At 37.8% G+C, this 24,586-nt stretch overlaps 2 protein-coding genes across 2 annotated transcripts in view; one reads left to right on the forward strand and one right to left on the reverse strand.

Annotated features, from left to right (window-relative positions):
- Positions 1 to 16,828, reverse strand: part of LOC122401174 — a 92,350-nt gene extending 75,522 nt beyond the window's left edge. Inside the window, exon 1 of the transcript XR_006259425.1 lies at positions 16,552 to 16,828. The gene's annotated coding sequence lies outside the window, so the exon portion shown is untranslated. The remainder of the gene's footprint in view (positions 1 to 16,551) is intronic.
- LOC122401142 lies at positions 10,311 to 23,129 on the forward strand. Its single transcript, XM_043403100.1, has 4 exons — positions 10,311 to 10,406; positions 13,445 to 13,530; positions 19,029 to 19,148; positions 22,964 to 23,129. Exons 1-4 carry the CDS (start codon positions 10,311 to 10,313, stop codon positions 23,127 to 23,129), a joined length of 468 nt encoding a protein of 155 aa, XP_043259035.1.
- Positions 23,130 to 24,586: the final 1,457 nt, after the last annotated feature.

The raw sequence follows: 24,586 nt of genomic DNA on the forward strand, positions 1-24,586 counted from the left end.
ATTGCGTTTAATTTTGTGTTCTCCAGTTTGCTTTCCTTTGCTGTATACTATTTTCCACATAACAGATAATGTATTGCAAATAAAAAAAAATGCTAAAATTCTAGTAATACTTATGTACAATTTTTTGAAAGTAAAATTCAAAATTGTGACCTTTAATAAACCCAAAATTAAGTGAAACACAAGAAAAATATATTCCTGGAAATATTAAATTCTGATGATGAATGTATTAATATAGAAATAGAAAATTAAATTATCCACGTTTCTCTATGTCAAACATTTTTGTTCTCCCCATTGGATTGCAAGACGTTTTCTAGTGGTCACTTTATTTAAGACGACGAATTGCCTGCGATTGGGGTGCGAATTAGGATCGGTAAAAGCTAGGCGTAGTAGCTTTCCAGTGCTTAAAATTTCTCCCGAGGCACTTATCGATTTTCATCGATCAACGTTGAAAAATCGATGGGAACTGGGTCCCTGGGAAGCTACACCGTGCTGGACTCCAGCTGAACCGGTTGCAAAACGATAATAGCCGGTGTTATAGCACTTTAAAAAGCATAGTCCATTATCGCGCAGGGTGAGCCAAGTAGCGTAACGCTTAAAAGCTCGAAGAAAAGTGTGTCAGAGGGAGAGAGAGGCAGCGGGATCAGCATCTATATGGTATGTGTATATAATATAGAAGAAAAAAACATGAACAAGATTATATCCTCGATGGAGCAGAACGTTTGCCTCAGGATACGATAATTTAATGCTCATCATTTTCTCGTGAATGTATTTAGCCTACGATAAAGAGCTTGTTCCCCCGTGCGGATTATTAATCAACGAATTAACACCAGATTCGGCGAAAAGAGGCTTTTCTTCTTTGTTCGAGCTATTAGAGGTAATTGGGCGTGAAGTTATTAGTAAATCAGTTGACCCTAGTAATACTTGTTTTTGTCTGAACAGTGTAACCAGCGTTCGATTTATGTCAGATCGAGATTAAATCATATTTGGGTATAAATTAAACGTGGATTAGATCGGGATTCGAAATACAGGAGCTTTAAACTGCATCGAGATCAGTGTTCTGAAACTTTGGAATATATACAGCGGATCGTACAAACTGTTGCACTCAGTTTTCTGATCATTCGATATATGAGAAGATCTCGCTTTGAAATATTACTTATTAGTAACCATATCTCGTCGAGTTTACCAAGTTTGAGGAATTGTAAGGTATGTAATTAAATTTGTGTGTTAGTGACATTTCGTTTATTTTGTTGCGTACGTTTTAACGTAACGTTCCTTTCTAAATTGCCACGTTATCGAGGAATATGATTAACTTATTAATTATACACTAATTAGAGTTAATGCATTCCGGAGTTCGAGCTATCGCAAGGCACGAAAGACGATAAAATAAAACTGTCCGATTATCAGGAACGAGCGTAGCGTATTTATCATTCGCGGGGGCGAATTTTACGAGGGAAACAGAAATTTCGCGTCGTTACGCCGTTTCGTGTGATCGCGCATAATTTTAATAGAATATCGCGTAAAGTTTCCGCGGTGGAATCCGCGTTGCACGAGGGATAACCGGCGGTGGGATAGCAGGCGCGAAATATATCGCTGAAAATAGAAAAAGGATCGCCTTGTAATCCGACACTTCGTACCGTCACGCGTAAAAATACAGAATATTTTGCGAGGCCACTATTTTTCGCTAGGCGGAAGCGTTTCACCCTGTTTGGACAAGCTTTTCCAAATTTCTTTTTTCGCCCGATTTTCACGCGCCATTTTTAGACTAATTTTTATTTATCAGCATGCCCTATTTCCTCTTAGTTTCGATAAAAAAAAAAACGAACGTCGTATAATATTCTGATCAAAAATTTTAAAAAATTTAAACTTCATTCGTTTTGTTTTCTTCTAAATATAAATTTTGTTTAAGTGGACATCGATCTGACGATATCACTTTCGAATATTTTTCCGTGGCCATTCTTGTTTAATATATTGTCAATGTTTACAACATTTTAGATTCCTCGATAAAAAAAATGGACAATCTATTTTTCGTTATATTTAATTGGTAGTACGATGCATTGTTTCAGCATTCCTTCATCGTTACATCTGCATACGAAAACTTGCCTCCGCCAAACTACTGGGATTTCGACTCGTCACTCCATAAAACATTTCTCTACGCTTTCGAAGTCCAATTCTCATACTCCATAGCCCACTGTAGGCTCTTCTTTTTATTCTGCGGTTTCAAGAGCAGTTTCCGTACTGCAATTCGACCACGCAATCCTGCTAATCTACGCTTTACCGTGCTCGCGAATAATAGAGTTTCTCGAGTAATATTCATATTTACCTAAATTTTTCAAACTATGAATCGTCTATCTCTATTCGGGGGAGCACGCTACTTTGATGCGTTCGAGAAATCCTACGTTTCTGGTAATTTATTTCCAAACAATAAAAACACTTTTCTGGATTAAAATATTTCAAGAGATATGCAAATATTTTTTTAATTCTTCTTTAAAAACAAATATCCCTTAAAATTTCTAATGATCAGGGTTATAAAACAAAACTTCAATAAAAAGTTATATAAATACAAGTTGTCTATCGTCTCATGCAAGATTCTAACAATATTACACTATAAACAATTATAAACTAATTTTCTTTCGACACCCTATCGATCAGATATAACGTACTGAAAATAAAAAGTGTGACGTTTAAGAACCACCTAAACAAGCTTCAAATAATTAAATGAAAATTGCATTTTGTTTTAATACGCTTATGCTCTTGCAATTATTTTTCTAAAATTCCTATTATTCACTGTTTTTTACGTATAATTCTAACTGGGATTAGTGGATTATTTTCGTCGTCCTACGAATGAATTTCATCCAAACGCGCGACGAACGATTCTAGTTTCTTCATTACTATTCCGCTCTGCTACGTAGCCGCGATAGTGCGAACGATTCAGCGAGACGTGCTTCTTCTACAGTATTTTCATTCGAGTTCTACAAGTACACCGGCAGAAAGTAACAACCGAGGAACGAAGAGGATGGGCGGAATGGGGCACGGGGAAAATGGCCAACCCTTCGCGAAGGGCGTTTTAGATTCTTAGACAGACTGCGAGATATCTCTCTGTCGCGAGGAAAGATACGCTTTTCTTTCGGTCGTTTTTCTTTATTCAAGTCAAATCCGGTTCGCGGATCACGCGGCGTAAGAATGAACGTATTTCACCGAGCTTTTTCGACCATTTCATCATAAATTTCCGATTCAAAAGCCGCTATTCTCGCTCGATCTTGCAAAAGTAGATACAATTATAAGAACACTTTTCAGAATCTGATTCCTTAGATATTTCGAAAGATATATAATTAATCATAAAACGCAGTTTCTCGTTAGAAATCGAGTATTCGATAACTCCAAATTCAATTAGTGTTACGAATCTGTGGCGTCGCCTTCCATGCTCGCCACCAGAGGGATCGCGCTCTCACAAGCGCTCGACCGACCCCTCGGTTGCTATATATACATTCCTCAAACGACTTCCCAATATCCAATAACTATAGATCCATCAGCTTACTGAGCATACTTGGTAAAATCTTGGAAAAACTAGTACTCCCGCAAGTCATCACACATCTCCAATCCAACAACATCATTAAACACGAGCAATTTGGCTTCCGAGTCAAACATTCCATCATCCAACAAGCACTATAAGGCTCCAGGAGGACATTGCCCTGCAGGTGAACAAGAAGCATTCGGTGGTCCTAGTACTCCTAGACCTCCAGAAGACCCTCGACACCGTCTGGCACAATGGCCACCTCCTTAAACTCCATCAAATCAATCTCAACCCAGACCTAATCAAAATAGTTTACAGCTACCTCACTGACAGATACATTACAGTCTCACACAACGGCTCCCACTCCTCACCCAGCTACTACATACTGAGGTACCGCAGGGATCAGTCCTGGGACCCATCTTATTCAATATATTCATAAACGACGTCCCCAAAAATCCTAACACCAAACTAGTCCTCTACGCAGCCGACACCGCAGTACACTCCTCGTGGAAAATAAACCAGGCTATCAAATACACTCAAAACCACCTCGATCACATCTTACAATTCACTTCCACTTGGAAGCTGACAATAAACCACACAAAAACAGAAGCTACTATCTTCACCCCCAAAAGACTCCACAACCCTGGCACTCTCACAATAGATAACCACCCCATTAACTGGTCCACTAAAGTTAAACACCTGGGCATATGGTTCGATAATAAGCTAAAATGGCAACACAATTCCAAAGATAGGGCTTGCAAAGACATCGGAGCACTCCGCACTCTATACCCACTCTTAGCACGAAATAGTCCACTTCCCACAGAACTAAAAATCCGGCTCTACAAACCCTGTATCCGCCCCATCCTCACATACGGCGCTCCAGTATGGTGCACCGCAGCAACATCACATATATCCAGAATCCAAATTGTACAAAACAAATACCTCCGCGTCATTTTAAACAAAACGCACTATCACACAATCGCTTCGTTGCATGAGGAAGCAAAAATCGAGTATATCCGCAAGCATATCATGAAGCTGTCCGCCGCAGCTCAAGTTACTAACTCCCAGCATTCAAACCCCCTAGTAGCGTCACTAGGGAATTACGACCCCGAAGATATACCATTAAAGATCCGAATACAAACTCCCAGACTAATCATCAACTAACCGTCCACAGCACCACACTCATCGCATGATGCATGTAAACGAGGTTTTTGAAACTTTTCCCTTCGAGCCCTAACCCAAGGAAAAGTACAATAACACATCCTCATCAACATTACAGATACTAACAAACGTTTTAAGTGCAGGTTATAGGGCTCCAGCCCAGGGTACTGCGGAAGAAACAGGAGGACGAGATAAAAAAAAAGAAAAAGAAAACTTCCCAATATCCCAGTCGTCTAAAGCAGGGCCTGCTAGAGAAAACCTTACTGATGAGTCCACTAGCAGGCCCGGACGAAACGCGCCCCCTCCTTTCCTTTTCTGCCCTCCTAAGCAGCGCCACAAATCTAAGATTCCAATATCAAATTGTCAATTATACGCAATGCACTTTAAAGAGTGTCGAAACGATATTTCATTTGGTTTAGTTATCCTACATTCTGACATGATATATTTGTGGTTTGTGTTATATGCGTTGCATATAATCGAGTTTCGAAACAATTGTCGAATGTGTAAGTGCCAGCGAGAATGCTCTAATCGTCATAAATTTTATTTCCCGCGGCCCCGGAGCGCGCAAACCTCGACCAACGAAACAACCAATCGCACAAAAACTATTATCCGAGCTGTAACGTTCTACAAAGGCGCGCGCCCGAGGAAACATTGCCCTTCGATCGAGCCAACGGTCCAGCGAAACGGCTCTCCAGCCAACGAACCATCGTAATTTACAACGAAACCCTGAAGGAACTGTCTTCTGCCCGGTGCAGCGTAATCGGATCACGTCGTGGCTCGCTTCTAAAATTCAGGACCTTCGGAATGTCTTTTTCTTCTCTTCTTCCAATTACTATCCAGGGACATTTTCAGTTTTCCGGTCGAACCTTTTTCCATACCCTGCGCCTCGAAACTGCTTTCCAAGTGTTGAAATGAAATACTCTACCGTAATTCAATTCCAATTATTGCTCGATAAAATGACATTTTAAAATGCGTAATATTTTCTGGAACGACGTATCGTCAATATAAAATTCCAAGTCTGTGTGTTTGTGATTTTTCTAGAACTCTCACCACGATTTTTCAATTCAAATTTTTTTTAATTGTTCTTTACGTAAGAGGACATTTAATTTGCAGAAATACTAGAAATCATTCTGGCTAACGCCTCGTTTATAGTTCGTAGATACAAGAATACTGTGTTTAATATTCTTGACAATTCTTAATTCGTCTATTTGCAATTTATAGTGGGTCACTTGGCGAATTTCACTTCGATGGACGATTAAAAACTTGCAATATTAAAAGTAATAAAAATCACAAAATATTTTCTGCGATAATATAAATCATAAAATATTTCGTGAATAGTCATAACTGTTACTTGTTCGCTTTAACTATTTTAAGTGCTCCAACTCCGTGGGTCAGCCGTTTCTCGAAAAATATTTGGCCACCGAGAGCAACAGTTGCCAATGGCGGAACAAAATAACGCGAAGAACGTGCAAACAAGTGTGTCGTCGCGGAATAAAGATAAATGGCATCGCCTGTGCGATTTTTCCCTGACATTGACGATATTATTACTTCCGTCCTAGGTATCGCTTTTATTGCACCGCCATTATGGTCTTTACGAGCCACGCGAACGTAAAGTAATGCTTTCAGCGATCCTTCCGGAAGGAACTACGCCTAAAAATCCTGCCTTTTCAACTTCTCGCAGTCGACTATTGTTTTTCTTGCCCCGCCATTTTCCGTCTGTCTATTATTTTTCTTTACACAAAGTGACATACACAACAAAAAGTGATTCAATTTGTGATAATAAAGAGTGAACTTCTTGATGCGAGTCTTTTCTTTTTGATTAACATCTTTTTGTAATACTATGACAGATGGTTGTCAGAAAAGTGAGAGAAAGCAATTTTTTTTTAAGAGAATATACATTTATTTAACCCTAGTTCTTGCAATCCTAGATTTTAAGATAGTTATACTAATTGCTCTTACAATTATTCCCTTGTAGAACTGACGCGCCTCCTGCTGATTCAATCTGTTACCAGGAATATTCCTCTTGATGATACTCTACTTCTCTAAATGCATCTTGATGTCTTCCTAATTCTATCGAACGACCGTCGATTACTTAGCAAATGACTCCTTAATGAATAACTCATCAAACTAGACAACTATTAATATCTTTCTTGGAACAAATTACAAAATTAGATTCAACTCGTGTCACTCTATATGGCCACCGTTTCATTTTACATTTAAAATATTAAATTTCAGAATTTTGAATCAATCGTTCCGATAAAGAACGATCATTTAAGTAAGTATTCCTTTTTTATATAACATAAGCATAAAATTGAATTATCGCTATGTGGAAAATAATATTCAAACGCGCAAATTAGTCGCATTGAAACGCCCAAGTGCTCGATATATTTCGAAAAACGATTCCCTCGAAAACGAAGCTCGAGGCGAAAACATTTTATTTTATATTTCCGATTTATTTTTGCATAACGAATCACCCTACGTCCAACCGTTCCACTTGTCATCGCTCTGTATAGACAATCACCGATTGTGCACATCGTCGTAGCAAACACGCTCGATTCAAGCGGCTGACGGAATTTTCAAATTCCCCGAGCGCGTTCGCGGATTTAATTTCGACGGTGGACGAGCCCACGATCGGAAGAACCATCACTATTCTTCCCCGCGTCGAGAACATTGACGTCTTCTTTTAAACCAAAGAGGATTTCTCTTCAATATTTCATTAATATCACAGACTTTTTTATTTAAGCACTAACTCGAGTATTAGATTGTTAAGAAAGTCTTGTTGCATTAAAACAAATTATCATACTGACTACATTGTAAATTGAAAACGTAATTCAATAAAGAAGAAGGGTCCCAAAACTGTCACGAGTAATGCAAGACATTCTTAGGAACCCAATATAATCCAGCGAATCCTACGATAATCGATGTTTGAAATATAAAATCAAGAAAATATATTACACGATATACGAATCGAACAAGTATTCTTTCGACGTTATTTATGCCCGTTGCATGGGAATCGAAAGAAGAAGACATCATTTCCCTAAGTTCCTGATACATTAAAATAAATTATCGTACAGACTATATTGTAAATTAAAGACGTAATTCAATAAAGAAGAAGGGTTCCAAAACTGTCACGATTAATGCAAGACATTCTTAACACTTTGACGGCCGTTGTAACGTATATGTGACTTTCTGATCTACTGTATCAGTTACCATTTCATCGTACATTCAACTTATTACGTTTGTTGAGGTTACATTTATAATTCCTTATAATAATATTCCTAGCATCTTCGTGTATCTCACTTTGGTGTTCAATATCACTGGTGATGGACAACAGTTTTCGCGTGATACGTGCGGCCGTTAAAGTGTTAAGAACCCAATATAATCCAGCGAATCCTAGGATAATCGATGTTTGAAATATAAAATCAAGAAAATATATTACACGATATACGAATCGAACAAGTATTCTTTCGACGTTATTTATGCCCTTTGCATGGGAATTGAAAGAAGAAGACAAACGCAACCGCATTTATGCGCGTTAGTTCGATACCTGAACTCGCTTCCTCGAAATTGATTCTTCTCGAAAGGTCGCAAGTTCGCCCGGGAATGTCCAGAGGAACGAGAGCTCGGGCTTCTCCTTGCATATCTCGGTAAATTTCTGTGCAACTCGAGAACACGAGATAGAAAACACTGGAGAGAGAAAGGGACGAATCAGAGCGATCTGGATGTTCGTTATTCGTAGCCAATCGTCGTCATGTAACGTCTGGACCAAAGATTCCACGAGAAAAGCATCGTATTGTGATTCTCCAATGACGTTTCATGAGTTTTTCGAAGGATTATTTGAACCAAACGTGTACACAAATCATTTTGATAAATTTATTCGTGAATTCGCGTGGGCGATAAATCAGTCCGCGTAAAAATTGTCCCGAGGTAAGAAACAAACACGTTGACGCGACGCGGAACGATTGCTTGAGCCGAGGGGAACGAAAAGTTTCACAGCGAGCGTCCTCGGATGAGATTTTAATTCAACTTTGGTCGTTAATCGCGGCACGCTGGAAACGGAATTAATTAAAGCTGCTTAACGGCCTGGCCCGGGCAATTATTGGATTTACAACGCTATCGCTGCTGGGGGGTTAAGCTGATGCGCCGATGAATCGCGCGCCGATTTTCCAAGCAGCCACCGAACACTCTGATAAAACGCGTTTGCATAGTTTGTATATATCCTGTCCTTGTATTTCGACGCTTAAATGCCCAATGAAACGGAAATTCCGTTTGAACCGATGCTTTGTCTGTTAACAATCAACCAGAATTACACAGGGTGACTCGTTGACGATACAATCAAGAAACGGGAAACTTCGCTACATAATAATTTAAAAATTTTCCACAGCAAGTCAGAGATTCTCGTATAATAGCTCTAAAAGTAAATGATATTTATAGATTTGATTTTAGGAATCATCGTCGATTTGAATTGGACTTTTCTAGAGCAATAAGGGCACAACTAAATTACAGAAAATAATTTTTTTACGTCGAACTAACTATTGAAAAAATAATTTTCTTAAAGTTACATAGTTCACAGTAACATTGACCTGTCTTTAAAGAAAGAAAATGAAAAATTTTGAACTTCGTAACGTTCAAAACAAAATTTACCTGAGAAATATATTATAAATAAATCCTGAAATTAAAACGTTAGGTTCAGTGCCTACATTTGAAATTGACAAATTACTTTTTTAATTATCCTAGATGTCCGTTTAAAAAATAATGGATTTAAGCTCGTCTGACTAAAGTCCAAAAGCACCAGTTTCAGGTGTTCGAGGATCCTCCTGCAACGAAGCAAGGAGATTGATAATTTATTAACAAGGAAGGACAACGATTAACATAAACGAGGTTCCCAAGCAGGCCAAGTAGCCAAAATTAGGTCATCCGAGCAGAGTATCAAACAAACTTCCGTCATAGATTCCCAGTTTACTTGTGTTACAGGTTTCTCAAACAAACGCTACGAAATATTTCGCGTACGATTTTCCGATCAGCAGTTAAACGCAATTCACTTCCAAGCTTCTGCGAACTCGCTATGTTCTATTTACACGTCAAACTCGCAACCAGAACCGCGGAGTTATTTCACCGGAATTCGAAAAACCGATACAACTAGAGCAGAACTCCAAACGAATATCCATAATTACTTACAAAAGACTTTTGCGTTCTTTACAATTACTCTAACGTAATATTATTACGAATGCTCGACTGTAAATGTTGCAACTCGTCCAGACGCTTGAATAAATAATAATAATCGTGTAAAACTCAAATTAATCGAAAATTCCAAATATATTCCCAAAATCGCAAATATTCAAACTCGACGTTCGCCGTTCGAAAATCACGCGTAAATTTCGTTGGATAATTTGTCGATCGTCGCCGATCGACAGGAATTTTTAGTGAACCGTAATTTCCAGTTATGAAAAACGTGTGTCGGGAGCAAATATCGCTCGGTCCTGTGAATTTCAGCGCTGATTATCGCGTCGTCGTGAACTCGTCGAGGAATCAGTGACCATTCGCGCGTGGTTCGTTGACCAGTGATCTAAAACCGGGAACCGAGTTTCTGTGACGTGTGGCGTTAAGTATCGCGATCCTCGAAGCACTTACGTACAACATGCTTCGATCGTTGTACCTGGTAGCTGCGATTTTCTTCTTACTAATCTCCTATGGCGAGAATGCACTCTTGTATCCAGAGAGGACACTGTTCCAGGTAACTATCTTCCGAGTAAATATTAAATTACATAAGGAGGAGGGGGAGTCAAAGATGGAAGTTACGAACTGACATGAGGCGATTCTTTGATCTAATATAAGTCTAAAAAGCATAGTAGAGTATATTCTTACGAGGCTTTGTTTTAGAAGAGAGTTGTATTTAAACTGTTGAATACGCGCCTGACCAATATCGATTGTTTCTACTTAGAAGGTGCCTGACTAATGTTCGTTCTTTCTACTTAAACTTGTTTTTACAGTGTTGAACGTTAACAGAGTATGGTGTTATTTTGTTATAGTTGTTTCCATCTCGTTATAAGAATCTACTTTTGTTAGAAACTATTTTATGTACATAAATATTTGTATTTGTAATTAATGTATCTATTAAATAGGCGTGCTTCAGTTTCTAATGTTCGAGTGTTTTATCAAGCCTGTTGGATAAATTATAATTGTATAATCTCCATAAAGTTTATATTCTGTGTTCTGAAATGCCGCCATAGGTGTGCAATTAAAAGGTACAACCATAAACATTCTATGCGATAATACGCGTAACTGTCGCTCTCGTGTCCCGAAGATCTCACCGATTATATCATATTGCATAACAAAATGGTGCGTAGAATGCAATCTGAATGTGCACTACAACTAAACGCGCGACGTAAATAATAATTTTGATGGCGGTTCCCGCAATCTGCGGTTAGTCGTGCGTTCTACATTCTCGTAACTGTCATTTAGCGAAATTGATATCGATCTACACCGCTAAATAGTTTCTATGTTTCAACCAAATACGTTCCCAACAATCCACATAATTTTAGGTCCCGTTTTAATTTATAGCCGGTTGCTGGTAACATAATTTTGTTGCAGCAGCTATTTGTTCTACAAGCACAGTATTATTTAGTATAATGGCTGATACTTGGCAGTATTCCTTCTTGTAAATTGTAGATATATTTTATAAACTGTTTGTTGAGCTCTTTGCAAGCACCCTATTGTTTTTAAGTCTCTGCTTTCGAAGTAAAGCTATTATTATTATTATTGTTTTTGCAGTTCATCTTGTAGTTACTCTAGTACTTTTTGCCGTTATTATAACAACAATATATGAAGATATTGTCGTCGTTGTATGCTTATTATGAACGATATAGTCGACCTTCTTTTTTAAGCGAAACTCGCCCCAGATAATTCCTCGAACGTCGTCGAACCATCGTTCTTCGATTTCTCAGACATTTGTCCGCGCCAACGAGGCGACGAAACAAGATAAACCGTGCTGCAATCCCAGTCTCTTATCGTCGTGGACTGGCCGCGAAACTTATTAAGCCCGTTTCTGAGATAACGAGTACTCCTTCGCGAGTTTTCCTCTAATTAGATTACGCCTGTGTTTGCATTGAATTCTTAATGTTTTCTGTCTCTAAGACGGCTGAAGTCGACGAAGTAGAAGAAGAAGACGCTTGTCGATGGCTCGTTGCAACGAACGAAGAGGGGAGGGATGATTTCGTTCTTATTCGCTATTCGTTCTTAATAAAGGGTTCTCATGAAACGTTTGAATAAGCAATCTCGAAAAAGGAGCTCAAAGGCGTATTCGCGGCTCGTTTGCGAAAACGGGAGGCTGCTTTTAAATAAACTAACCGAACAAGCCGAGAAGCCTGGAATAGGTAAAAGATCGCCTTTTACCAGTTTCCTCAAAGCAGTCACCTGGAATTACGATATTAGATTAGGATGCACGAAATGTCAATTATACCCTTTTAGTTTCTACTACGATCATTTTAGAGATCGTTTAATATTCGCTTTGTTTCAGATTGTCGATCGAAAATTTATCATAAATTATCAAATCGTAAAGAAGCGAAAATTAATTTTTAACTGATTCGAAACTCGTCTATTTATTTTGGATTTTCTGCAGTATATCTTTAAAGCGTAAAAGCGTTGTGTGCAACCCCGTTTGACGGCACCTTAAATTCGTGTTCGTTCTACCGAAGCTTATATTCCCTGCAAATAGCATGATTTCTTCTGCAAATCTCTTTTAATTCCAAACAGCGGTACGCGACGCTCCCGGGAAACTGTCGAAGTCAAGATCGACTTCGTTGCTCGCTTCGTTATCGTTACTTCGTTGCGAATTCCAGATACTTTTTCCCCGGAGGGCCTCGCATTTCCATGGAAAGTACACTCGATACTGTATTGTAGAATACTTGGAAAATCGGGGAAAAATTCACTTGCTTTCGAATTCGATCCGAGAACGCAATTTATTACAGTCAACTAGAATTCGTTTTATTGTTGGGGTTCCATGGTCCCCAACATTTCGATGTATTTTTCCAATTGAGTCCACCGTTAAACATGTCCAAAAAATCTATTCTTACATGTCTCGAAATGCAACAAAATATACAACAAAATTAGATTACTCTATAACAGTATTCATCCATTTATTTTATGCAAGGTTTATTTTCATAATGATAAAAAAAGAAATAAAATAATCCATAATTATGAAAGAAACAATATCCAACAGCAATATAACGGTAAATGCAACATTGTGAAATTCCTCTCTGTTTAATTAAATACGTTTTATTCATCCTAGAATAAAAAGAAATCGTTTAAAACGATTTTTTCACCTTCAGTTTCTAACGACTGTTATGCAACGATATTACACAGTTTTTTTTGCTCGTTTATGTTATGAGACTTTGGTTATCAGTCGATCCTCGAACGTTTTTATTGAAAAATATTTTTCGTGCCCTCGTCCGTTGGACGTACGGTTGAAAATCGAATTGTCCATAAAGCTCGGATCGCGATCGACCGAGCCACGCGTCAAACTTCCGTCGAAGAGTTCGGTTCCAGCCTCCGTAGCCAAAGCTTACCCGTCGCGTTCCTTGGACGAAAATTCTTTCGCGCCACACGGAAACTAGTTTCGCGGAAACGGATCGTTCCTTCTCATCCGCGTCTGCTTGTTCCATTTTCCAGCTCACGCTGGGCGTCTCGGTTCCGATTACCATGAGCAAGAGGGGCGGCGTAGTGTTCTCGTCCGCGTTCCAATTCAATTATAAACTTCCGTCGAACTTCTCGGAGCTGGAGCCTACAATAATACCGGCCAGGCAGATGAGGGATTTGAATCTCCAGGACACTTATGGGACCATCGAAAACATATTGGACCGGTGAGTTTCCGCGAACCATCGTCGGCGATTCTCGAGACGATTTAACTGATTTCCTATTCCTGTTCCTCGACGATCGAATTTCTAACCCCTTGACATGACGAGTCTCACACGTGACAAGTCTCTGATGTCTAGTTTACACAATCATGAGGCTACCGGCCATCAAGTCTTAAAATCAACACATTTTTACGTTCACGAGGTATTCGTAAGACAAACCTACACTTTTTCGTGGTCATTTCTTGTACGAGTAAATTTAAGTAATATAGTACACGTTTGAAAAATTATTTCGAATTAAATCGTAACCCTAACCTATACTTTTTCGTGGCCATTCCTTGTACGAGTAAATTTAAGTAATATAGTACACGTTTGAAAAATTATTTCGAATTAAAACGTACGGTCAAGGGGTTAAATATTCTAACCCAGACCTAACCCAACCCTATACATTTTCGTGGCCATTCCTTGTACGAATAAATTTAATATAGTACACGTTTGAAAAATTATTTCGAATTAAATCGTACGGTCAAGGGGTTAAATATTCTAACCCAGACCTAACCCAACCCTATACATTTTCGTGGCCATTCCTTGTACGAATAAATTTAATATGGTACACGTTTGAAGAATTATTTCGAATTAAATCGTACGGTCAAGGGGTTAAATATTTCCAGACTCCTGATTCTCATAACATTTTTGATAAATCACCGACCAATATCGATCGTAAGAAGAATTTACCGATTTCGAGCGAGGAAAAGGTCTCGAGGAAACACGGTTGCGAGAATCGAATGGACGATCGCGCGTCGTCCGTGTAAATGTTCCGATAAATCGGCGAACGGTGCTGAAATCGAATGAATAAATTCGTAATTAACTCGAGGCCGAAATTGGCCGTGACCAGCCTCGACGATGCTTAATGAAACTCCATTTTCTAGCTGTGGATCATCTAGACCAGCCCGCCACAATTCGTGTTTATCGTCGATAGGCTGTACAATGGGTCGCTGATTACGCGAAACAAGCAGGAGACGGGGGCTTTGTAGCGTGCACGCTGTTGGCACTCGAAACACATTTTATGAACTGCGGGACAAGCGACTGGCTCTTGAAACGGATGCTTATAATGGTGGAAATTGCGCGCTACGCATCGGGAATATTATACGGATCTATTATGACGACGGAACGAATAATTTCGAGCACGAATTTACATCGGCTGTTGGTATCGATAACGCCAATCACGGACAAATTAGCATCGAACTGATAGGACACTCGTTATTTTAACGACAACCTTAATATCACTTTCGAACAACATTGGCTTAACCATGTACAGGGTGCTCCAAATCGACGAGATTTCTCGTGTCATTTTGCCATCTCAAACTTCGTCTTCGAAATATAAAACGTTAATATTGACAAATTAATTAATGATTGACCTTTAACGACGCTTGAGAGCTAGAAAAATCGTTAGCACTTGTCGTTGGTTGAATTATGCACTAATTTTTTACATTTAATAACGTAAAATATCATGGACTATAATATTATTATAGTATTATATAAAATTTTTGTATTAAAATGTAGAAGTATCAAACTTTTTTAAAAACGTTTCTTTTAGAACAATAAATAAACTTATGCTTAATTTTGGTAGAATAAATCATATATGATAAATGCTATTAACTAAGAAGTACAAAAACAATGATATTTAATCAAACCTAATGTCCTTGAAATACTACTTAAAGTAAAGTTTTATTTAATTTGTTAGATATTACATCGTTATTTAATTTTAAGATATTTCCATTGAAATTATATTATCCCTGAATTCAGACTTTAGGGATAATACTTCAGTCGTTAATCCTCTCGAACGATTACTATTATCGTCGATCGCCATGAACGATTAACGATTATTCAATCGTCGATATCTGACACCTAAGTATTACATCAATTGTCAGTCGTCGTACCGATAAATATTAATCGCGATTACTTCTGACGATTAAATTTGCAATCCCATTACCTAATCTATCAATTAATTGAATGGAATTAGTCGCGTAATGCCCAACCCTAGCCACAACATAAATCCGTTTCAATCACGAACACAATGACAAGTATTGGGTTAATATACAAATCACCTTGGATTATTTCATGAAAATTTGAAATAGCGACTTGGTTACATAGAGGTTAATACACGTCAAATCGATCACATTTTATGGACGACGTCAAAGGTTTAGACGATATCGAAATACTCTATAGGTCATGTAAATTTTGCGGATATTTATGCCATCGTTTTTCTGACTTTGAACTTATTTAAAAATACAAAACGTTGAATTTTATGATGTTTGTCTATTTAAATGAAAACGGATCGTATAAATGAATATGAAACTATCGATCGTACCAAATTTTTCTTTGTTGTGATTTCATCTAGATGGATAGCCTTTAGAAATAAAAAAAAAGACTTCAAAAGAAAATAGATCACATTCAAATGTTTCTTTCAAAATAAATAGAAAACTTCCACGCAATACGCATATGTGGCTCTGCAGGCTGAGGGTAGAATCTTGGGAGAATTTCGTAAGAGGGCAGAAAAGGAAAGGAGGGGGCGACTGGGATATTGGGAAATCGTTCGAGGAATGTATATATAGCAACTGAGGGGTCGAGCGCTTGCGAGAGCGCCACCCCTCTGGTGGCGAGCATGGGAAGCAATGCCACACATCTTTGAAACTTATTTTGCTTTCTGAAATCGATTATTGGAACGAAATTGTCTGCCTATTAGTTCTAATAATAATTGACGTTCTGCTGTACTACTCCATTTTGAAATAAATATAAGAATAAGAACTTCCTTGCTGTTTTCCAAATCTAAAAATGATCTAAACTTATCCTCTGGCTGTTTAATTATTTCAATCCTGTTTTCAACGGTACAACTTAAACTACTTTGTTAATTTTGCTAAATTTGTATACCATAGGGGGGATCTACTTTCTCAGTTGCTCTCCCAGATTTTAATATTTTACGCGTTAATGGTTTTCCACAAATACCAGAAATATATTAGTAGAACTCACCATCGTTACTGTTGCAATTTTCTCACAATAAGAATTAAGATGACCCTGGGGGTGATACAGCTTAGGCTAGTTCCTTATTTTAGTCAGTAATTTCTTGCAATGACCACCATAAATACGCGCACTTTCCACCGGAATTAACAATGATCTCGTTTCTTACCGATTTATTTAATGTTTTTATTACACACAATCAATGACTATTCGATATTCTGAATTACCAACAATATTCTAAATATGCTACACGACTTCTATAAATAAACTTTTGAGAATACCAGATTATAAAGCGTGCAAAGAGGCGAGGTGCACTTGAAATGCTGTTCCTAAACCTGAGATGTACACGATACGAAGGTTGACTAAGGACTAAACTGTTTTCAATGACGATACAACAACACGTTATAAGAACCTCGAGTTTGTCCTTCGATGAAGCGTACCGAATTCTTACTGCCCCTCTCCAGCAATATTTACAGCCACGAAAAGGTCGACTTATTATCAAGCATGGAAAATTTTTATTTTGATACTTGACAATATACCAATTCTTCGTCCATTATTAATGTCAAAACGGATTACGAGGTATTCGATGAAATAGTCTAAGCATTTTGTTTTACACTTGTTTACAATTTTTTCGAACATTGAATTCGAAAGGGCTCTCTATCAATTTGAAAACGAGAGAAATGAAAACTCGACACGATCGATTATTTCTGTAATAAAAATTCGTTTCCAGTTTTAATTCACATCGTCGAAAATTGCAAAGTTCTTCTAAATAAATTTTTTTAATTCACCTCGCAAACTGTAATCTACAAATTGCAATAAAATTTCTTAAGAAGATTCGAAATACTGACATCGTTACGTAGATCTGTCTATTCCGAGGCTCGTAACGGACCATCGCCTGCAATCGCGATACCAGTTTCCAGAATGATTGCTCTCGAAGGCAACAAAGAGAGTTCTAAGCGAGCATCGCGAGCCCTAAGATCAAAGAGTTCAGGGGGAGGACGAAGGGAAAGGCACAGGTAAAGACGGAAACTCGAACATAAATTAATTGGGACATAAGGCAATTACTTCGACGTCGAGGCTGGAGAGGACGTAAAGCGTACGTAACAAGCGGACAAGTTCGCTTTGGAAAGGTGCTTTGAAAGTTAAGGAAGTGTCGGGGCTGATTCGAGAGCGACGAGGGAACGCGATGTCGCGTGAAACGAGTTAGCTGGTTCGATGAGATGATTCGTGGCGACTTTCTCGCAGGATTAAAACCGAAGTATCGATCGTTCGCCACATACCAATCGCTAGTTCACACTTTCCTAAAAAAATAAACGCAAAACGTTTCTATGGGTGATGTTCTCAAAACAAAAGCAATTTTCAATTGAACATATATCATATATCGTAATTTAAATTTTCTATCGGGACTGAATGACCTAAATTCGTTAAAAAAATCTAATTTTTTATTATATTTATGTTACAAGTACAAACTACAGAAATACTTTAAGTAATAATTTCTATATACTTGAATAATTATTTTAGATTCATTTTTCTTCTTTTCTGAAACCTCTTATTATTTTGTTAAATATTATTTTATTATCTTATTGTTTTCATTAAAATATCTAATCGTCTGTTCGATTACATTTATGCTACAAATACAAACTACAAGAATAATTTAAATAATAATTTCTGTATACTTGAGTAATTATTTTGCAATCATTCCTCTTCTATTCTGAAACCTCTTATTATTCTCATTGAAATATCTACTCGTGTGTTCGATTACATTTATGCTACAAATACAAACTACAGAAATAATTTAAATAGTAATTTCTGTATACTTGAGTAATTATTTTGCAATCGTTCCTCTTCTATTCTGAAACCTCTTATTATTTTATTATCTTATTGTTTTCATTGAAGTATCTAATCGTCTGTTCGATTACATTTATGCTACAAATACAAACTACAGAAATAATTTAAATAATAATTTCTGTATACACGAGTAATTACTTTGCAATCGTTTCTCTTTTATTCTGAAGTCCCTTATTTTATTTTGTACCCGAAAAAGGACCGCGTTAGAAATGATCGAATCTTCGACGCGAATGAAGCCATTTTCGTTTGTTGCCCTGAAGTTTTCTAGCTCGCCTCAAAGACAACCGAGATCAAACCACGGCGGATTTGTATTTAATTCGATTAGCCGAAGGAACGTCGGGATAGGGAATTTCTGAACTCGGTACTGGTCGAAACGAACACGGGGCGGCGCGTTTAAGAATTCTCTTTTAGCCGTCGTTTCATAAAACCAATATCGTCTCGCGGCGGCACGGTTCGCCGAGAAGCTCGCCACCGTGCAACTTCCTAATAAAATTACTTCTGCGCCGCGATCGGAGGCTACGGGAAGAGAAAAAAAGGACGAGGAACGAGGTGAAATGAAAAGGGAGAAAAGGAGGAAATAAATACGAGAGGGGCCGCGAAGAACACCAAGTAGAAATTAATATTGAACGTTTGATGTGCAGGCACGGCTGGCAGGACGGCAGGGAGTGTCTTTTAAGGACCATTTGCGAGCTCGCGGAGACACCGTTTGGCAGGATACGGGGCCAGGACGTCCTCCAGGAGGTGATCCACTTAATTTTAACGTAAGTTCGTTGCGTCGAATCGCACTTTCACTCGTAGGGCGCGTGCTTTCCGAAACGAAACTTATTTCTTGAGGAGCTTCCGGTTAATGAATTCCGTTGGAAGTCCTTAATAGGATGTCCTGCTCCCTCGCTGATAAAGTGGGACACCGGCACGGGCACGGACGAGTAGACTGACAGAATTTAGTAAATCGACGTCGCTTGAGACCCTTGTGCGGGAATGGCGGGGGGGAGGAACGTCGTTAGAAACAGCTGCGCCCGGTTCGCGGACAACCAACAATGTTGCACGTTGTTAGGTTGCCCGTAACTTCACCGTTGTCCACATACACTGCCGACAAAAAGTTTCGGGATCGCTTGTTGGGTCCCTGACCAAAGTCAAATGTCCTGATAAATTTTCTTACAACGTCACGCAGTGAAATCGTAATTTCGATCGCGTTCTATCACATTTTCATTTTCTTATCATACATGTACAGTTACTCACAAAATTGAGCGTACACCTATGTTGTTAATAAAAACTGGTGGGAAAATGAACATAAACGGACATATTTAAAAGTAAAAACGTAATATTTATTTTGTTCATATATTTTGAAGGACAATTAGTGGAAAAAGTCTTAAATAAAATTTATTGTTCATTTCAATTTAGCAAAAGCAACAAAAATGTTCTTGTTTTACTGTCACAAAATTGAGCATACAGCAGATCAAATTAAACAAAAATAACTAACAGATTTTATTTTAATATTTTGTTGCAAATCCTTTTGCATCTATAACTGCTCTCAAACGTTTTGGCATAGACTCGACTAACTTTTCTGTAGTCGAACACGGAATACTATTCCATATTTCTACAATTTTGCGTTTAGCATCTGTTTTATTACTAAAACTACAATTATTTAATTTTAATTTTAATTCTCGCCACAAATTCTCAATGGGATTAATATCCGGCGATTGTGGTGGAGTGTGTAATAATTTTGGCACGTTATATAGCAGCCACTCTTTAACAATATACGATGTATGTTTAGGATCATTGTCCTGTTGGAAATAATATATGACTGGCATGTTTAATTTTAGAGCTGACGATATCAAATTTTTTTTCAAAATATCGAGATATTTTAGTTTGTCCATAGTTGTTTCAATAAATTCGCTATTACCGACTCCACTTGCTGCCATACATCCCCACAGCATTATTGAACCTCCGCCGTGTTTTACAGTAGGAACCGTATTCTTTTGATCGAACTCTGAATTCGGTTGTCTCCATACTATTATTTTTCCATCCGAATTAAATAAATTAATTTTAACTTCGTCGGAAAATATTACGTTCTTCCGAAAATTTATATCACAACTTACATATTTTTTTGCAAATTCCAAACGCTTGATTCTATTCACCTTAGAAATATAAGGCTTCTTCCTTGCTACCCTACCGTGATAGCCTTTATCACGTAGCACCCTACGAACAGTTTCTGTCGATATCGATTTTCTAATCCTCGATGAAACATCTGTTGTTAATTTTGATACACTACTTTTTGGATTAATTTTAATTTGTCGTATTATGTAGATACCGTTCGTCAGTTCCAGTCAGAATTCTTTTCCTTCCGTGTCCTGGCTGATTATGCAGTCTACCATTGTATTTGTAATTGTTAATAATTTTTTGTACAGTAGAGTGGGCTCTACCTATTATTTTTCCAATTTGCCTTAGAGATTTACCTTGACAATACAATTTAACAACTAATTTTCGCACAGAAATATCAGTTTCTGTTCTTTGTGAAGCCATAGTGCAAATTTTCACTAATAAACAATGACAAATGAAAATCAAACGTATCATAGCAACGGAACTATGTTACTAGATACAATCGAATGAATTGTAAACCATGAGAAGTTTTACAAAAGTTAGTTTTCTAGTTACTAATAAACTGTACTATCAATTTTGTGACGATAAAATAAGCATACTTTTGCAGTTTTTGTTAAACACAGATGAACAATCAATATTGTTCAAAAATTTCTTCACGCATTATCTGCTGAAATGTACAAGTAAAATGTATAATGCGTTTTTACTTTTAAATATGTCTGTTTATGTTCATTTTTCCACAAGTTTTTATTAACTACATAGGTGTACGCTCAATTTTGTGAGTAACTGTATATAAAATAAAACGATACTCGAAGAAATTTACAGTATGATGGAAATCAATGTTTATTCGTTCTCTTGTAGAAAACTACGGTAAATTTTCAGAAATCCAGTCAAGCAAATTTTTTAGAATATTAGAAATTACGAGTGGGTCATTTCGATCACTTCGGTAGTTTTAGGGTTAAATTATTATTTTTCGTGATTTTAACGACTACTGTAGGACGTGACATTTATGGGGCATTTCCTATCCTAAAAATATACTTTTCATTATTCGAATTAGATAATGAAATAACGAGAGTATAAAGGATTTCACTGATAAAAAATTCGGTTACTCAAAAGTAATCAATCGTTTAAGAGGGCAGTCTCATGTAAACGTTGCAAAATTTAATCACCTTTATTAATTTTTTTTAAGCAAATGTCACGTCTAACGCTATAATTCATTTTCGCAGTTTACTTAAATATCCTTTGGGAATACAGAATAAATTTTTTATCATTTTTGTTGACTTTTCATGTTATTATCATGATCACGGTAAACATGTGTTTAAACACTGACGTAATTACAGCGAGAGATATACAAAAAATGTTCTACAATCCACAATACTTGACATTTAACTCTCAAAATTTAACAGTACATTTTAATATGTATACTTTTAGAAAATGAAATTAAAAAGAAATTGATTTTTTTGAAGTCGTACATGAGACTGCCCCCTTAAGAAACAGTATGTATTCAAATCATAATCAAGAATCACTGTTGAAATGAAATTAGTTAATAAAATAACAAGAGTATAAAGAATATCACTGATAAAAGATTCGTTCGCCCAAAAGTAGTAAATCGTTTAAGAAACAGTATTCAAATCGTAATCAAGAACGCGTCGGTGTTGGAACGACAAGAAATGAGCCAATTAAGGCCCGATCAGAGGACACGAATTAGATATTTCACTGGCGTTAAAATATACGTCGGACGATCGGGTCTGACAAACGCCGAGAACATATTTGCTATTCGAAACGCGGACGCGTGTACTCGAAAGGAAATTGCAACCGAGCCAGTGGCGTTCTAATTGCGACGAAGTTAGGTGCATGCATTAAGTTCCTAATGGAAGGTGTTTCGCGTAGGTTTTCGCTTTGTAGTGTTCCTCTGCGTACACACGTCACCCTGGAATTCCTACCAACGTAATCTCTACGCAATATCCTCTGGAACAATCAGTGTCTAACGTCAATAGTACTTGATTAACATTTTAAGTCATTTTATCAAAATCGATTCTCTTCCACGAAGAGGTTAAAACGATTTAAGAAAAGTGCAATCTAACTGTCATTGCACTTAGAAGTCGATGCATTAATAGACGTTTCCAATTTCTAAATTGTGAAAGTAACTATAAGTCTCGTGATCCAATTTGATAATTTCATTTGATTCCGTCTAAATTATCAAAAGCTCATCGTTTCAAACTCCGATATTAGACTATGTCCAATTCAAATTTTTACGCGTTGCTTTTTAATTGCGTGTACAATGTGATTTCGAACTAGGATTGACACATTAATTTTGAAAATATCTAGAATTTTGAGAAGATTCTTGCAATTCGGGCCAGTGAATTTCCAGATATTTTATAGTTTCGCAATTAGAAAGGCAACGACGCAAATAATTAGTCCCGGTTTAACGAACCGTTGGTCGGATCCAGCTGAAAGGGGACTTGAATTTTTCCATCAGGCCGACGGAGGACTTGCCAGGGACAGCCAATTCCACTCACCAGAGCGTCGACGAATTGTATCAGGAAGCGGAACGATTGGGAAGATCTGGCGGTGACTGCATCTTGGCCTATCCCGATTGCATCGACTCGCCCTTGGAATCATTCACGGAGATCGTGTTCTCCTGAGGGACCAGATTTAAATGTCTACTCCTCGTTCGAACCCTCTCAGCGAGGACCGGTGTCGTTTATTTGCTGGGACGATGGACGCTTTCTACGCCTAATGAATGTTCGTTCGAATTTTATTCGAAGATTCTGCACTTTCTCGCGTACTAATTTTATCATAATAGATTTTAACGCGTCGACTGTCTAAGAAGCTAACAAAATTAAATCTCCTAATAAGTTAATAAGATTCCTGGAATTTCTACGAGGTTACAGAACATGAGTACTACATAGTTTACAATTGTCTAAAATATTTACTTCGTAGAGAATGTGTGTCTGCTGACAGTCAACGCGTTAACACGAAAGATTTTCGATACGAAGAACGATGATAAAAGAGGAGAAACGCTAAGTAAATTTTGTTGAAGGAGCTCCCACGAGGCTCCGAAGGGCTCTGTATTCTGTTTCCACTGTCGCCTTATGAATAATAAGGAATAAAGGGTCGTTTTCATAATTACATCACGATGCACTTTATATCCCAGACCATGCTGCAAATACTTACCGCGAAATTCTTGGGTATTAAATGGATTTTCTGTAGGGTATCGATCACTGTCCGCGACGGACTCGACCACCGCAATTTAAACGAATTTCTCCGGGTCGTAAATCCTGCTTACGCGTCGTCGAGACAACATCCGTTTTGGTTAATAACGAACAATCAACGTTTCGAATAACAAGGAATGTAATCGAGATTGTCGATCGAGATCGACGCGACCAATCACGTTGAAAAAAGTGGAATTATACTTTCGTATAAAGGAGCAATCGCTTAATATAAAAATAACGTTTCCCTAATTTTTACTGTTTGCTCCTACCTGTTGTGTAAAGCGGTATAATAAACGATAAATGAGCTGTAAACATATTTATATTTTATTTGGAGGATTGTCTGGTTTTTATAAAAAATAAATAAAATTTAATTGCTTCATAATGAATCATAATTTATCTGTTCTTTGCTAGTCCTCGTCAGACGATCTATATGCTTTGCTTTTGAGTGATTGCACTTATTATCCACGTTCGTGGCTAAACTACCAAGACCAAAAAAAGGAGTCGTCGTACGTAAAAGTGGAACGCGGCGCAAGAAAACTCCTAAGTAAATTTCAGTGTCGAGACTCGCCGTAAAATGGCGGGAAACACGACATAAGACCGCGAACGAACTTTTTTCCGCGCCGGTTACACGTTCACTTTTCCTCGCCGGCGCGGTCATTTGTCACGATTTTCAATCACGTTTCCTCTGTTTGCGCATTCGTTTTCACTTCGCGCCGTCCGTTCGGTGTGCATCTGCTTCGTTTGATATTTTCCTGTCTACTTTTTCGCCGGGCACTCGTTGGAGAGCACGACGCCCGGCGATCTCTGATCCCGGACATTTAAACGCGTTCCCAGAGACGGAAATGATAAGGAAACTTTCAAACGTTCCATAATTCTGTGCTTGAGAG

This window comes from Colletes gigas, unplaced genomic scaffold, assembly GCF_013123115.1.
Source record: "Colletes gigas isolate AHSC1104 unplaced genomic scaffold, ASM1312311v1 Colletes_gigas_Sc00022, whole genome shotgun sequence".
Lineage (NCBI taxonomy): Eukaryota > Metazoa > Arthropoda > Insecta > Hymenoptera > Colletidae > Colletes > Colletes gigas.

Excerpts from the sequence above, each read along its gene's own strand:
- LOC122401142 (XM_043403100.1), top strand. The coding sequence starts at position 10,311 with ATGCTTCGATCGTTGTACCTGGTAGCTGCGATTTTCTTCTTACTAATC. Across the intron at positions 10,407-13,444 it reads CAGAGAGGACACTGTTCCAG|CTGGAGCCTACAATAATACC; the intron begins GTAACTATCTTC and ends AACTTCTCGGAG. Across the intron at positions 13,531-19,028 it reads ATCGAAAACATATTGGACCG|GCACGGCTGGCAGGACGGCA; the intron begins GTGAGTTTCCGC and ends TTTGATGTGCAG.